Source organism: Schistocerca americana, chromosome 11 (genome assembly GCF_021461395.2).
Source record: "Schistocerca americana isolate TAMUIC-IGC-003095 chromosome 11, iqSchAmer2.1, whole genome shotgun sequence".
Taxonomy (NCBI): Eukaryota; Metazoa; Arthropoda; class Insecta; order Orthoptera; family Acrididae; genus Schistocerca; species Schistocerca americana.
The window spans coordinates 43,097,038-43,112,769 of NC_060129.1; the positions used below are offsets into that span (position 1 = coordinate 43,097,038).

General features: G+C 39.8%; 2 protein-coding genes across 3 annotated transcripts in view; one reads left to right on the forward strand and one right to left on the reverse strand.

The window, feature by feature from the left end:
- The window catches only part of LOC124553694 (NADH dehydrogenase [ubiquinone] 1 beta subcomplex subunit 8, mitochondrial), a 31,327-nt gene extending 18,295 nt beyond the window's left edge, over positions 1-13,032 (reverse strand). Inside the window, exons 1-2 of the mRNA XM_047127597.1 lie at positions 12,876-13,032; positions 6,222-6,442 (exon numbers count right to left, since the gene is read on the reverse strand). Of these exons, the coding sequence (XP_046983553.1) occupies positions 6,222-6,442; positions 12,876-12,957 (303 nt within the window). The 5' untranslated portion in view covers positions 12,958-13,032. The remainder of the gene's footprint in view (positions 1-6,221; positions 6,443-12,875) is intronic.
- Positions 13,033-13,338: 306 nt separating this feature from the next.
- LOC124553692 (large subunit GTPase 1 homolog) overlaps positions 13,339-15,732 on the forward strand; it is a 169,018-nt gene continuing 166,624 nt past the window's right edge. For both annotated transcript variants that reach the window (XM_047127595.1, XM_047127596.1), the window contains exons 1-2: positions 13,339-13,537; positions 13,611-13,733. In XM_047127595.1, coding sequence (XP_046983551.1) covers positions 13,439-13,537; positions 13,611-13,733 — 222 coding nt within the window. In that variant the 5' untranslated portion in view covers positions 13,339-13,438. The remainder of the gene's footprint in view (positions 13,538-13,610; positions 13,734-15,732) is intronic.

Below are 15,732 nucleotides of genomic sequence, written 5' to 3' on the forward strand. Positions count from 1 at the left end.
CAGAGACTCTTGTGACATTATCCTGACTGCCTTGTCCGAGAATTACTTCGAGCAGATAGTTAGAGAACCAACTCGTGAAGCTAACGTTTTAGACCTCATAGCAACAAATAGACCGGAACTTTTCGACTCCGTGAATGTAGAAGAGGGTATCAGTGATCATAAGTCAGTGGTTGCATCAATGACTACAAGTGTAATAAGAAATGCCAAGAAAGGAAGGAAAATATATTTGCTTAACAAGAGTGATAGGGCACAAATCGCAGAATATCTGAGTGACCACCAACAAACGTTCATTTCTGAGGAAGAGGATGTGGAACAAAAATGGAAAAAAATCAGAAACATCGTCCAGTACGCCTTAGATAAGTTCGTACCGACTAAGGTCCAAAGCGAGGGGAAAGATCCACCGTGGTATAACAATCATGTACGAAAGGTACTACGGAAACAAAGAAAGCTTCATCATAGGTTTAAGAGTAGTCGAATCATAGCTGATAAGGAAAAGCTGAACGAAGCGAAAAAGAGCGTAAAGAGAGCAATGAGAGAAGCATTCAACGAATTCGAACATAAATCATTGGCAAACAATCTAAACAAGAACCCTAAAAAGTTTTGGTCATATGTAAAATTGGTAAGCGGATCTAAATCCCCTATTCAGTCACTCGTTGACCACGATGGCACCGAAACAGAGGACGACCGAAGAAAGGCAGAAATACTGAATTCAGTGTTCCGAAACTGTTTCACTGCGGAAAATCGTAACACGGTCCCTGACTTCAGCCGTCGCACGGACGCCAAAATGGAAAATATTGAAATAAACGATATCGGAATTGAAAAACAACTGCTATCACTTAGTAGCGGAAAAGCATCCGGACCAGACGAGATACCCTTAAGATTCTACAGTGATTATGCTAAAGAACTTGCCCCCTTTCTATCAGCAATTTATCGTAGATCGCTGGAAGAACGTAAAGTACCTAGCGACTGGAAGAAAGCGCAGGTCGTTCCCATTTTCAAGAAGGGTCATAAATCAGATGCGAATAGTTATAGGCCTATTTCGCTTACGTCAATCTGTTGTAGAATAATGGAACATGTTTTGTGTTCTCGTATTATGACGTTCTTAGATAATACAAATCTCCTTCATCATAACCAACATGGATTCCGCAAACAGAGATCATGTGAAACTCAGCTCGCCCTATTTGCCCAAGAAATCCACAGTGCCGTAGACACTGGCGAGCAGATTGATGCCGTATTCCTGGACTTCAGGAAGGCATTTGATACGGTTCCGCACTTACGTTTAGTGAAAAAAATACGAGCTTACGGAATATCGGACCAGGTTTGTGATTGGATTCAGGATTTCCTAGAAGAAAGAACACAACATGTCATTCTTAACGGTTCAAAATCTGCAGATGTAGAGGTAATTTCGGGAGTACCGCAAGGAAGCGTGATAGGACCTTTATTGTTTACAATATACATAAATGACTTAGTTGACAACATCGGTAGCTCCGTGAGGCTATTTGCAGATGACACGGTTGTCTACAAGAAAGTAGCAACATCAGAAGACTCGTACGTACTCCAGGAGGACCTGCAGAGGATTAATGCATGGTGCGACAGCTGGCAGCTTTCCCTAAACGTAGATAAATGTAATATAATGCGCATACATAGGGGCAGAAATCCATTCCAGTACGATTATGCCATAGGTGGTAAATCATTGGAAGCGGTAACGACCGTAAAATACTTAGGAGTTACTATCCGGAGCGATCTGAAGTGGAATGATCACATAAAACAAATAGTGGGAAAAGCAGGCGCCAGGTTGAGATTCATAGGAAGAATTCTAAGAAAATGTGACTCATCGACGAAAGAAGTAGCTTACAAAACACTTGTTCGTCCGATTCTTGAGTATTGCTCATCAGTATGGGACCCTTACCAGGTTGGATTAATAGAAGAGATAGACATGATCCAGCGAAAAGCAGCGCGATTCGTCATGGGGACATTTAGTCAGCGCGAGAGCGTTACGGAGATGCTGAACAAGCTCCAGTGGCGGACACTTCAAGAAAGGCGTTACGCAATACGGAGAGGTTTATTATCGAAATTACGAGAGAGCACATTCCGGGAAGAGATGGGCAACATATTACTACCGCCCACATATATCTCGCGTAATGATCACAACGAAAAGATCCGAGAAATTAGAGCAAATACGGAGACTTACAAGCAGTCGTTCTTCCCACGCACAATTCGTGAATGGAACAGGGAAGGGGGATCAGATAGTGGTACAATAAGCACCCTCCGCCACACACCGTAAGGTGGCTCGCGGAGTATAGATGTAGATGTAGATGTAGATGATTTCAGCCGTAAATAGAAATATTAAAAAAGGTAGGAAGATTTTTCTGTTTAGCGAAAGTGACAAAAAGCAGATTTCAGAGTACCTGACGGCTCAACACAAAAGTTTTGTCTCGAGTACAGATAGTGTTGAGAATCAGTGGACAAAGTTCAAAACCATCGTACAATATGCGTTAGATGAGTATGTGCCAAGGAAGATTGTAAGAGATGGAAAAGAGCCACCGTGGTACAAAAACCGAGTTAGAAAACTGCTGCGGAAGCAAAGGGAACTTCACAGCAAACATAAACATAGCCAACACCTTGCAGACAAACAAAAACTACGAAAAGGGAAATGTAATGTGAGGAGGGCCATGCGAGAGGCGTCCAATGAATTCGAAAGTAAAGTTCTATGTACTGACTTGGCAGAAAATCCTAAGAAATTTTGGTCTTATGTCAAAGCGGTAGGTGGATCAAAACAAAATGTCCAGACACTATGACCAAAATGGTAATGAAACAGAGGATGACAGACTAAAGGCCGAAATACTAAATGTCTTTTTCCAAAGCTGTTTCACAGAGGAAGACTGCACTGTAGTTCCTTCTCTAGATTGTCGCACAGATGACAAAATGGTAGATATCGAAATAGATGACAGAGGGATAGAGAAACAATTAAATTGCACAAAAGAGGAAAGGTCGCTGGGATACCAGTTTGATTTTACACAGAGTACGTGAAGGAACTTGCCCCCCTTCTTGCAGCGGTGTACCGTAGGTCTCTAGAAGAGCGTAGCATTCCAAAGGATTGGAAAAGGGCACAGGTCATCCCCGTTTTCCAGAAGGGACGTAGAACAGATGTGCAGAACAATAGACCTATATCTCTAACATCTATCAGTTGTAGAATTTTGGAACACACATAATGTTTTGGAACATGTATTATGTTCGAGTATAATGACTTTTCTGGAGACTAGAAATCTACTCTGTAGGAATCAGTATGGGTTTCGAAAAAGACGATTGTGTGAAACCCAGCTCGCGCTATTCGCCCATGAGACTCAGAGGGCCATAGACACGGGTTTCCAGGTAGATGCCGTGTTTGACTTCCGCAAGGCGTTTGAAACAGTTCCCCACCGTCGTTTAATGAACGAAGTAAGAGCATATGGACTATCAGACCAATTGTGTGATTGGATTGAAGAGTTCCTAGATAACAGAACACAGCATGTCATTCTCAATGGAGAGAAGTCTTCCTAAGTAAGAGTGATTTCAGGTGTGCCGCAGGGGAGTGTCGTAGGACCGTTGCTTTTCACAGTATACATAAATGACCTTGTGGATGACATCGGAAGTTCACTGAGGCTTTTTGCAGATGATGCTGTGGTATATCGAGAGGTTGTAACAATGGAAAATTGTACTGAAATGCAGGAGGATCTGCAGCGAATTGACGTGCGGTGCAGGGAATGGCAATTGAATCTCCATGTAGACAAGTGTAATGTGCTGCGAATACACAGAAAGATAGATCCTTTATCGTTTAGCTACAAAATAGCAGGTCAGCAACTGGAAACAGTTAATTCCATAAATTACCTGGAAGCACGCATTAGGAGTGATTTAAAATGGAATGATCATACAAAGTTGATCGTCGGTAAAGCAGATGCCAGACAGATTCATTGGAAGAATCCTAAGGAAATGCAATCTGAAAACAAAGGAAGTAGGTTACAGTATGCTTGTTCGCCCACTGCTCGAATACTGCTCAGCAGTGTGGGATCTGTACCAGATAGGGTTGAAGGAAGAGATAGAGAAGATGCAACGGAGAGCAGCGCGCTTCGTTACAGGATCATTTAGTAATTGCGAAAGTGTTATGGAGATGATAGATAAACTCCAGTGGAAGACTCTTAAGGAGAGACGCTCAGTAGCTCGGTACGGGCTTTTGTTGAAGTTTCGAGAACATACCTTCACCGAGGAGTCGAGCAGTATATTGCTCCCTCCTACGTATATCTTGCGGAGAGACCGTGAGGATAAAATCAGAGAGATTAGAGCCCACACAGAAGCATATCGACAATCCTTCTTTCCATGAACAATATGAGACTGGAATAGAAGGGAGAACCGATAGAGGTACTCAAGGTACCCTCCACTACACACCGTTAGGTGGCTTGCGGAGTATGGATGTAGATGTAGAAGCAGTACTCAAGAATAGGTCGCACTATGGTCCTATATCTCCTTTACAGATGAACCAAACTTTCCAAAAATTCTCCAAACAAACCAAAGTCGACCATTCGTTTTCCCTAGCACAATCCTCACATGCTCATTACACTTCGTATCACTTTGCAGCGTTACACTCAGATATTTAAATAACGTGACTGACAAGCAGGTGCTACCAATGCTGTATCTGAACATTAGAGGTTTGTTTTTTCTACTCATCTGGATTAACTTACATTTTTCTACATTTAGAGCCACCTGTCATTCATCACACCAACCGGAAATTTTGTCTAAGTCATCTTGCATCAGCCTACAGTCACTAAACGACAACAATTTCCCATACACCATAGCATCATCAGGAAACAACCACAGATATCTGCCAGATCACTCACGTATATAGATAGCATATAATAGTGGTCCTATGACACTTTCCTCGGGGCACTGCTGATGATAACCTCATCTGAAACACTCACCATCAAGGAAAACACAATGGGTTCCATTATTTCAGAAGCCTTTGAGCCACTCTCATATCTGGGAGACATTACTCAAACTATCAGTGAAAGAATTGAGATGACTGTTCAGAGAGTGAATCTCTGGACTGAAACAGCCTGAATCATTGAACTTTCCCATCAAGTTGGCTACACCATTCTCCTAATTTACATTCTCTCACAGCCAGAGCTGGCAGACCCATCTTCTAAAGCTTAGTGAACTACAGTTCCTGAAGTGATTTAGGGAATTCATAGAAAACCCAAGTCAGGACAGTCGGATGTGAGTTTGAACAGCAGTCCTCCAGAATGCGAGTCCAGTGTGTTAACCACTGTGCCACCTCGCTCGGTCAGAACAATGTAATTTGACATAATCAGAAAAAGAAATGCAACATACGTGACGCAAAGGTTATTAATTTAATTTTCGCAAGTGAAACCGTTGCATTTCAACCTTAACCTGTGCTGCAGACCAGTCCATCATCACAAACATATATTTTATGCTATGCCAACCCACAACACCACTGCAATATTCCGGCCTAACCTAGACACCGGGCTGAGCTACAGTTCAGTCTGTCACCATGACCAGCTTTTTTTAGTTTTCACATTTGTCGGTTTCACCAACTCAAACCAAACTGTCACATTCTCACCTAACTGCAACCTCCAAATTTGGGACAAACTTGTAAAAACAGTCAAATATTTGTGAATATCCGGTTTACAAATTAAACTGCTGCTTGTCCCATTCATTGTAATTCAAGCTGTGCTAATTCACGACATATTTGGATGAAACAGTAAAATGTATGTGACAACAGCAAAGACGACAACAGCTTCAGTATGACCTCTAGGAATTCATTGCGTTTTTTCTCACCTCTCATCGGCTATGTGAAACTATCATTTCACTGGCTACGTGATACCGACAATATTGTCAACTTGTGACAGTAGATGAACAGTGCTGCGACTGCTGCTGACCCTGGTCCAGACTTTAGCTGAAAGATTTCACATAGTAAAATTGCTTTTTCACTTATTACTACACAGGTACCGTTCATTTAAAAAAAACATGTTTGTGCACCAAGTGTTACTCTTTTTTTTTAACATGCTTCTTTACTACACGAGCCCCAATTTTTATGCCAAGTTTGTCACTAGTTCCGTTTCTGCTTCTTCTCAATGCTTTGCTCCATATTCTGTGCTCTAAACTGACTGCACATCCCATGCAGAAAGCTCCTGCAATATATCCTCACATTCTTTACCCCGTATACTCACAGGCTCATTGTAGTTCCTCTTGTGCTCCGGGAAATCCCAGGGGTAGTACGGGTCGCGGCTCTCGCCCGAGACCTCCGGCAGCTTAGGGTAGTCCCCGTAGCCCATGCCGTCATCTGGGTAGGGCTCGTACTGGTCCGGTCTCAGCCCATACTTCTTGGCTGCCTCTTCACGCTCCTTCTGTGTCTGAGGGTACGGCCCAGGCTTCCAGTCCTTGTTCCAATCTGTGAAGATAAACCTCAGAAACTCATTCTCATCTTCACACAGGGTGACTACAGCATGTGTATCAGAAGGACACACACACACACACACACACACACACACACACACACACACACACACACACACACACACACACACAGAGAGAGAGAGAGAGAGAGAGAGAGAGAGAGAGAGAACTTTGGGTGTACACCAAAGAGTTATAGGACCATTACTTTTCTTACATCTTTTCTGCTGTGAGCTCTTTGCTATTACCAACAGTTTACAGAATGCAGTCAGCAATTGAAAACACACCGCTGTATTATTGTCTATGGATAGAACAAGCAGTAAACATGAAGAGAAATGTGCCTCACGGGTTTACTGCACTTTGTAGGTCATTCATAACAGCAAACAACTTACAGAAATGAAAATGTGTTTCGCAGCAGTGAAGGTGGATTAGTGCCCGTACCTCTGAAGTTATGCATTTTACAGCTCTGGTTCGATGGACATTTTTATTCTGTTTTCGTCTATACTACCACAGTTCAAAATATGGAATACTTTTTTTCAACAACCTGTGTAAAATAACTAAGGAAGATCTAGGATGGAATGTAACAATATTATGAAAAGGTTAGTCAGTACCATATAGCGGAGATGATGGGTCGCATGTAGGCACAACAAAAAGACTGCCAGAAAGCGTGCTTTCGGCCAATGAGGCCGAGGTCTCAGCAGCCGGAGACTGTGGTAATGTGTGTGTGAGAGTTGCATTTATACGAGTGTGTGTACGTTGTCTATTTCTGACGATGGCCTCGTTGGCCAAAAGCTCACTTTCTGACAGTCTTTTCGTTGTGCCTATCTGCGACCCAGCATCTCCGCCATATAGTTAGCAGCAACTATCCTTTTCATAATACTATTGTGCAAAGTAACTAGTTCCACGAGGCTTGTAGCATATGATGCTGCTGTCCACAGAGAAGTCTTAACGCTAGAAAAATTTGCAGTGGATTGACACTTGGCACAGGTATTGGCAGATGAACCTAGACATAAATAAAAGTAACACATTCCACATAAATGGGGAGAAAGACCCATTATTGTACAATTATACGATTTCAGGACTCTCTCTTAAAGCTGTCACTGTTCTGGCGTAAAGTGAAGCGCTGGCATGCCAGTAGGAACATTAGAGCAGAGAGGGTTGTGAAGAAGACGTTAGCCAATTGCACACGGACCGACCCACCTCTGGACGACACCGCGATGGCAGCATCATCTGTGCTAAGAGAACACGAGCGCTGCACCCGAGTGGCCACAGGAGTTCTACAAGTTCCAGAACGGCACGCGGACTAGTCATTCTTGCTTCTACTATGTAGCATTGTCTATACTGAAGAGATTTATGCTAACAGAATATTCCGTCGGTTATTGGTAGAACAACATTATAATAAATGAGAAACACCAGTTTGCTTTTGTTCTACAGTATTAATTTTTATTGTGTTAACTGGTTTTTGGCTTACAAGGCCATCTTCAGACATTTTCTGAGTATTGTCACCAAAGAAATTACAATGTTTGCAAACAACATTGGAAGAGAAGTAACACATATAGATGGAAGCAGAAACATACAGTAAGTAACATCCTTAACAGTGTGGTGGTAATGCACTGAATAAGTAAAATATTGAACAGTAAATAAATAAAAATGGAGTAGACAGGAAGAATTTTTAACACAAAATAGGAACAGCACACCTATATAAGTTTCTATTAATAAACAAAACTGTTAATAAAATCAGCACTTGACAAGGCTACATCAGGAGGTATAAAACATGGAGAGTGATACACAAACCAATTAAAAGAAGAAAAATTATCGATGTAACTACAGAATACATAAGGAACTTAAGCAATATCAATAAGATAAACAGAAACAAATAAATGCAGGAAAATGGAAGAGTTTGAGGGAATATACAGTAAACGTCGTAGAGAGAGAGAGAGAGAGAGAGAGAGAGAGAGAGAGAGAGAGAGAGAGAGAGAGAGAGAGAGAGAGAGAGAGAGAGAGAGACACTATAAACGGTTTGCTAATCCATGGTGACAGAGGAGGGAAAATCCCCACCAAAGTACAAGTGAATGAGGGAGGATCGAAAAGTAATGCACAATTTTCTTCTTTCCTAGTGTTGCAGCTGGAATGTTGAAATTTCATGGCAATATAGTTTGAAGTTTGTGCTGCAGAGGGTATTTTGTTCTCACTTGTAGCCCTAACGAGAGAAGCCTGAACTAGGAAAAAAAATGTGGTGTGCGTGTTTCAATCACCGACTTGTGAAGAGCACCGACTTGTTTGATATTTGTGGACCAAAGGGCATAAACCAAGTGAAATTTACAGGGATATGTACGGTGTGTATGCAGACGATAGTACGGGCTGTAGCTGTGTGTCTGGATGGCGCGCGTTCTTCCGAAAGGGCCATATGAAAGTTAGTGAGTCACCACACTCCAGGCAGCTAGTAAAAGCTGCAATCCCACAGAACGTCGGAGCCATCGAGGCAGCAATTTTGAATGACCAGCACGTGCAACTGCGAGCTTATCACAGTAGTTCCACATTTCCCATGGTGCTGTGTGCAATATTGTTCACAACATTAATGCTGTTGGTGTCGAACATCTTCGTGACAATGCTCGCTCCATGTTGCTGCTCCTGTTTGCGAGATAATTGCCAAATCTGGGTGGGAGGTGCTCCAGCATCCAGCGTACACACTGGACCTTGCACCGTTTGATTTTCATCTGTTTGGTCCCGTGAAGAAATTCCTGGCCGGCCAGCACTATGCGACAGATGTGGAAGTGAAATGAGCTGTTTGCAGATGGCTATACTCCAACCATACAGACTTCTACGAACAAGGCATAATGAAACTGGTACCACAAAATGTGTCTAGTGTGTTGGTGACCACGTGGAAAAGTAGGTACAAAGGTGCATGTTCATTAGCGACTTTTTTTGTTTCGCTCCTATTAAACTTTTTGGCAATAAAATCATTGAGAGGTACTTTCCAATCTCCCCTCATACATTAAACATTTATTTTTACTTATTTATTACTTGCTATCTACTAAGACAAATGTAATGAGGAGTAGCAAAAATGAAATTAGTTAAAGAGTGAACATCAAAGCTGGGTGCAACAAACACAGAGGGGGAAGCATGGTGGTCATAAACAGCAGATTAGCACAGGTAAAGAGGGGATTCCTTGCCAAAACAAGTCTACTAGTGTCAAACATGGGCCCTAATTTGGAGAAGACATTTCTGCATCTACATTGCTACTCTACAAATCACAGTTGGTAGAGGGTTCATCGAACCACCTTCACACTAATCCTCTATTATTCCACTCTCAAACAACATGTGGAAAAAAGAAACACCTTTTTTGGCATACATATGCAGGATAACCTGAAATGGGACACACACCTGATTAATGTAAATAAAAAGTTAAATACACTTACATATGCTGTATGAACCCTCTCACAAAATACAATACGTGCATCAGCAGTCACAATATACCTGCGCAGTATACATTCACTAACATGGAATTATCTTTTTGGGATAACTCCATATGTAGCAGAAAAACATTTAAGCTACAAAAAATGGTTTCAGAATAACACATGCTAAATACAGAGACTTTTGTAAACCAATATTTAAAAGTCTCAGTATACTGTCCCTTCCTTGATTATGTATCACCGAAGTACTAATCTTCATAAAAAGCAAGCATATTAAAAGAAGACAATCTCGTCAAGCATAAATGTGATTTCCATTCTCACGATACTTGGCAGAAGCATTATCTGCATGTCAATACAGTAAGTACGGACATTAGTCGGGAAGGAGTCTATCATACTGACATTATGTTGTATAACCACATGCCATCCCTCCTGAAGCAGATACAAAAATTTACCCAAGTTTAAGGTGAAACTAAAAGAGTACTTACTTGACCACTGCTTCTATTCTGTAACTGATCACATTTTTAACCATGTTATTTTTCAATCATCTTAGTGTTTTTATAATTACTTTACTAATATTCAACATGTACTGAATGTTTTTTAAATTACAGTATGTATAAGCCTGTGTGTACTATATTCCAATTTAAAAGATGAATGAAGAAATACAAATACAAAACTGAATTCCACAAAAAATTTTCAATAACTGCACTAATGGCTCGAAAACCAAAAACAAATCAGTAACCGATAATTACTGTACTGAGATTAAAAATAACTCGGACAAACCAACTAAAACCTCTGAAACCAAGTACGACACAGCGAAAAGACACATTATGACCATCTGCAAACAAATCAGAAACAAAAAAAGCTAACACTAGAATGTGCCACCTCTTTCTCTACCACATCCTCTACAAACACGATTCATTTCAAAGATGTGGCACCTCAATGGTTTCACACAACACAACATAGTTACAACACGGATCAAAGACAATGGAGGGTAGCATAACTGTCAGTTGTCCCGCATAGCATCATCTTATTCATGTTACATATCAGAAAGCATAAAACTCTTGAAAAGGGTTGTCTGGTTAAGCTTAGAAGGTATGCAATATCTTTAGAAACTTAAATTACACCAAAATTAAACATCCTGACTTGCCCCAGTGATTACACATGTATAAGATGAATCTTGGCTTACACTATACTTCATTTAGATATATTGTTTTAAGTGTGGTCAAGATAAAAGGTCTCACAAAATCAACTTGTCTGAATAAGGCTATTGTAACATAGCCTATAATGTTTAAAGTTTTAAAAAGTGAATGGACTTCTAGTCTGTTTACATGATGTAGGAAGTCAAACAGAAAATTTATCTATTGCACCTGAGTGTACAGGAATCTATATGCTAAACAAGAATAAGTTAGCAACCCATTTGTCACAGGAAAATGTAGAGAAAGGAAGAGTTATTGCATATCTTCAAACTAGCAACCAATTTATTCTATTTAAAGCTGTAGTTTCTGTACAGATCAATAACTAACCTAATTCCTTCTACACAATATGTTGTAATTACTGCAGTAAATAGACCTTCAATGGGGAAATTTACGTATATTTACAGAAAAAAATTCTGTCACTATTACATAACATGGCAGATACATTAAAGCAAAAAGTAATTTGTAGATTTTAATATTATTTTTATGAAAGGTCACAAACAATTTGGAAATATTCCGTTTCTTCGCAAGCAGACTATTACTAATATCGAATAAAACATAGTAGGCACAGTTCTGAGCTCCAGACCACATTGAGAAATAAGAAGGAAGGAAAGAAAGTGAAACAGGACATTCCAAAAACCTAGTTGTCTGTTTGATTGACTGTCAAAAAGATGATTTATTTTTCTTGGTTTCACTGGTTAATGCCTTAGAGCATCATTCTCTGGGGTTAACTTTTGGGTTAATTGTAGTCTTCAACAATATTTTGTTGACTCATGCTCACATTGTCATCTTTAAACTTTGCCTAGATCTCAGGCTATGCTACAAAGCAGTAGGTCACCAGAATTAAGCTTGTGTGTTCACATTCACTGACTTTGTGAACTCAACAAAACAGTCACATTTCAGCCTGGTGCAGAACTTGAGCTATGATCAGGATCACTCACTCACTGCAAACTGGGTTCAGATCAAATAACAGATTCGAAACAAATGTTGTAGTCATCTATTTTGCTTCTGCACGTGCACCCCTCACATCAGGTGCCTGAATGTCAGCAAACTGAAGCTCACTTTCACTGAGGGACGAAGTGTTTGGTGCACAGAAATGTGTAATATTTAGGATAGGCCCTATGTGTTGTCCCCTACAGAACCTCTCTGAAATATTGGGCACACTGACATCAGTACATGTACTCCCTAACTAAGATTTTGATCACTGATTAACTTTAATCTGAAAACAGTAACATCCATAAATATAAGAAGGGGAAATGAATTATAATTATTATCCATCACTTATCTTTGACAATTTGTAATTGTATCACATTCAAGTGTTTTAGATATTTCATATAGAAAACAGTGTAAATCTCACAAAATAATGGTAGCCTAAAATTTATGTAAAAAATGTAGTACATGATCAGCAAATTGCCATGTTTTCTACCAAGAATGCACATTACAGTTTTAAACATCATACCAATAACCACTGAACATGAGAATAATTAAGTGACTAATATATCAATAGGTGTGAAGAATTTTAATCAAAGTTTATGATTTGCAGTATGCAAACTGTATCATCTTAGGTCATTTATAACTTCCTGCAAATCATACAAAAATTATACGAGGTGACACACATAATCATTCGACAAAAATTCATACTTTTGTCAGGTAACAAGTGAACTCATTTATTTTTGTACATAAGTTATGGATCTAGAAATTACAGAGCTACGGTGTTGCCTGTATTATAACCTAACTTCTACATTTACTTGACTGTGAAGTTCTTGCAATGCGTATACAAAACAATAAACCACAAGAGAAACTTATCTAGTTCTTTCGTACTCACATTTTCTGACAACCTGATAAGTAGGTACTATATTACATTTGTTTAGCGCTCCGCTCCTCAATAACTGCACTACCATTGCCATTTTGGCGAGTTGCCTTCCGACAGCTGCTTAAATTAGTCTTTGGCGGATTTGGATATGCATCAGCTGTAGAGTCGATAGAGCGTTACCACACCTAAATTGGTCACTGCGACTTCTATATTCATTTTACTTTCCATAATTAAAGCATGAAATATTTTTCACTGCCTGAAGCTCCCCTATTTGTGATCGAGGTGGTAAGGTCTCCAATCTCTTGCGTTTCCATGTCGTTGCTTTGAAATGAAAGAAATTAAACGTAAAAAGCGCTGAATTTTACCTAAATTAAATTGGGAACGATAATAAATCCCGAATTAGTTGCACTGTACCATAGGTTTTATTGCAAGATAAAACCGCTGCCACAATCGATGTATGCGTGACGTCGTGTAGCTTCTCTTTCTGACAAATGAACTTCAAAACCCATGCCAGCAGACAGCGTGTGTTGTGCAACGAAGCTATGGGTATGTGATAGTAAACAGTAGAAGGAAACATGGGAAAAAAGAATAGAAATAGTAGCAGCCTAGGGAGGGCTTTAATCAGGGATAGATTTGGCTCTTCCCACAGGAACAGGAAAGGTGCGGACTCGTTGGTAAGTCATTGAGCACTATACATGCCCTCCGTTCATTTTTAACGATTAGAAAGTGAATGATTTTCTTTCGTAGTTGCATACTGCCGAGATCAATGATGGTTATGACTGGGGAAGGCTTAATCTTCAGTCTGTCACAGAAGAGAGTTCGTTTCAAGAATTCTTGTCGACTGCGGAACTTGCTGGAACTGAATTTCAGGTACATTTCACACAATAAACGATTCTTCTTTTAATGCACTCTGTCAGTTTGCTTAGAACCCCAGGCACGTGGTTGAATATACAGGATATTACATTCATATACAGACCCCCTGCTCATTGTGTAGACTTTAGGTGACAGTTATGAAAATACATTTCTAGAGATTAGGTTGTACTGTTCAGACGTGACTTCATTGCAACAATAGTGGCACATGAACAAGGCAGGATTTCTATTACTACAGCTTTTCTGTAAAGACACACACTTAAGAGAATTGATGGCAGGTGTGCCCTAAACATAATCAGTGAATGTCACAGCAATTAAAACATGCAGTTTTTCAAATTAAGGGTAAGGTACAGTGTAATTTTCTAATCAAAAATTTTAAGTGCTAAGTTTGTGGAACAAATATATTGCTACTTCAATTCACGATAAATATTCCAGTGCCAGTTGTTTAAGAGTGGGAGACAGTGGTATGGTTTTATTGACAGGAAGTGCTTGTGATAGAGGGGTTTCATGAGTAAATTTGTGTTCTTAGATAACTGGAAAAAAGTTAAAAGCAAATGGCATGCAATTGCTGGAATTTCAAAATCATAGGATGAAATGCAAATAGAGTTTGAGAAATTGGTGCAGTCTATAATGTTCATCTTCCATAGCAAATTATTCCTGTCATTTCTATTTGTTTCAGTTCACCAATGGTTATATTTTCCCTCTTGTTTGCTAAAAAACTTAAGCAGTAATTGCAGAGTACTACATATATCACCCTCACTATGCAGTATAGTCTAGAGGAAAATGCAAATACAGAATGAGAAATGGTTACTGGCAATGTGGCCAGGATCTTACAAGAAAATCAGTTGCAAGCACATTTCCAGTGACACTGTGTCTGTGACATTCAGTGCCCTAATGAATGCCATTGGCAGTAGTGGCCATAACATTGCTTTGGTTATAGTACGATGCAGTCTGTAACCAAAAAGAAATTTTATTATGAGAGAAACTCTGAGCTAAACTCTGGATCACAGCCAGTGGCAGTTTTGCTCTATTGCTAATAGTTTGGCAATGACAGTTAACTGAAGATATACTTGTACTGGAATTGCCCCCTCCACCTTTTTGGGAAAGTCAGTTACTGAGCCGTGAATTTGTATTTCACATTTTGAAACAGTGTCCTGACACATAAAACCAAACTTCAACAAAACAGAACTTGTAACAAAGGAAATCTAGTGCTGTTCAGTGGGTGCAAACATGTTTTCTTTGGTTTGTACTGACACTGTCATGGTTAGCTGCATAGATGGAATAATAAATTGTGTGTGTTTGTGTTTAGTAGCTTTTCACGATATTAACTTGACAAGACATGCAATAATGGCTACCATTTTGCCAGTTTGCTGCTCCTCACAACAAAATGAGGGGTGTCACTATTGGTGTCTCAGGAGACATCTTCGGATATAGAGGAATACTCAATATGAGTCATAGGCTTTGACCACTGTCATGGGAACATACAACAAACGCCGTAAATGAGACGATGACTATAACTTTACATTATTGGTAATCTTTCTTTTTTTCCAAGGTAAGGTACAGGTCAATCTGTCTACATAACCAATCTTTTTTTAGTATCACATTAGTTGGCTTCATGACCTGTCAACTGAGCTGTCACAATCTAGTTTTTTTTTTACAAATTCGATTGCTTTGGCAACTAAGAGTAGAGCTGTGAATAAATGCACCCAAAGGAGACTTGACAGCTGTAATTAACATAACATCACCGGCCAAAGCCGACGACTCATACTGAACGCTCCTCTTGATCCGGCATCTTCACTTGTCAGAATCTTAGCATTTTGCAGTGTTAGCAGGGGTCATACTCATATCTATTACTAAGTGACTATCCTGGAACTCAGTACTAGTTGAAGATTGCTTATCTAATGGCTTACAGGGGCAACAAAATTTTGATTTTCAGTATTTTGCATAGTAATTGACTGAATTTAAGCATTCAAAAAGCTCTCATAATCTTCTCAATAAG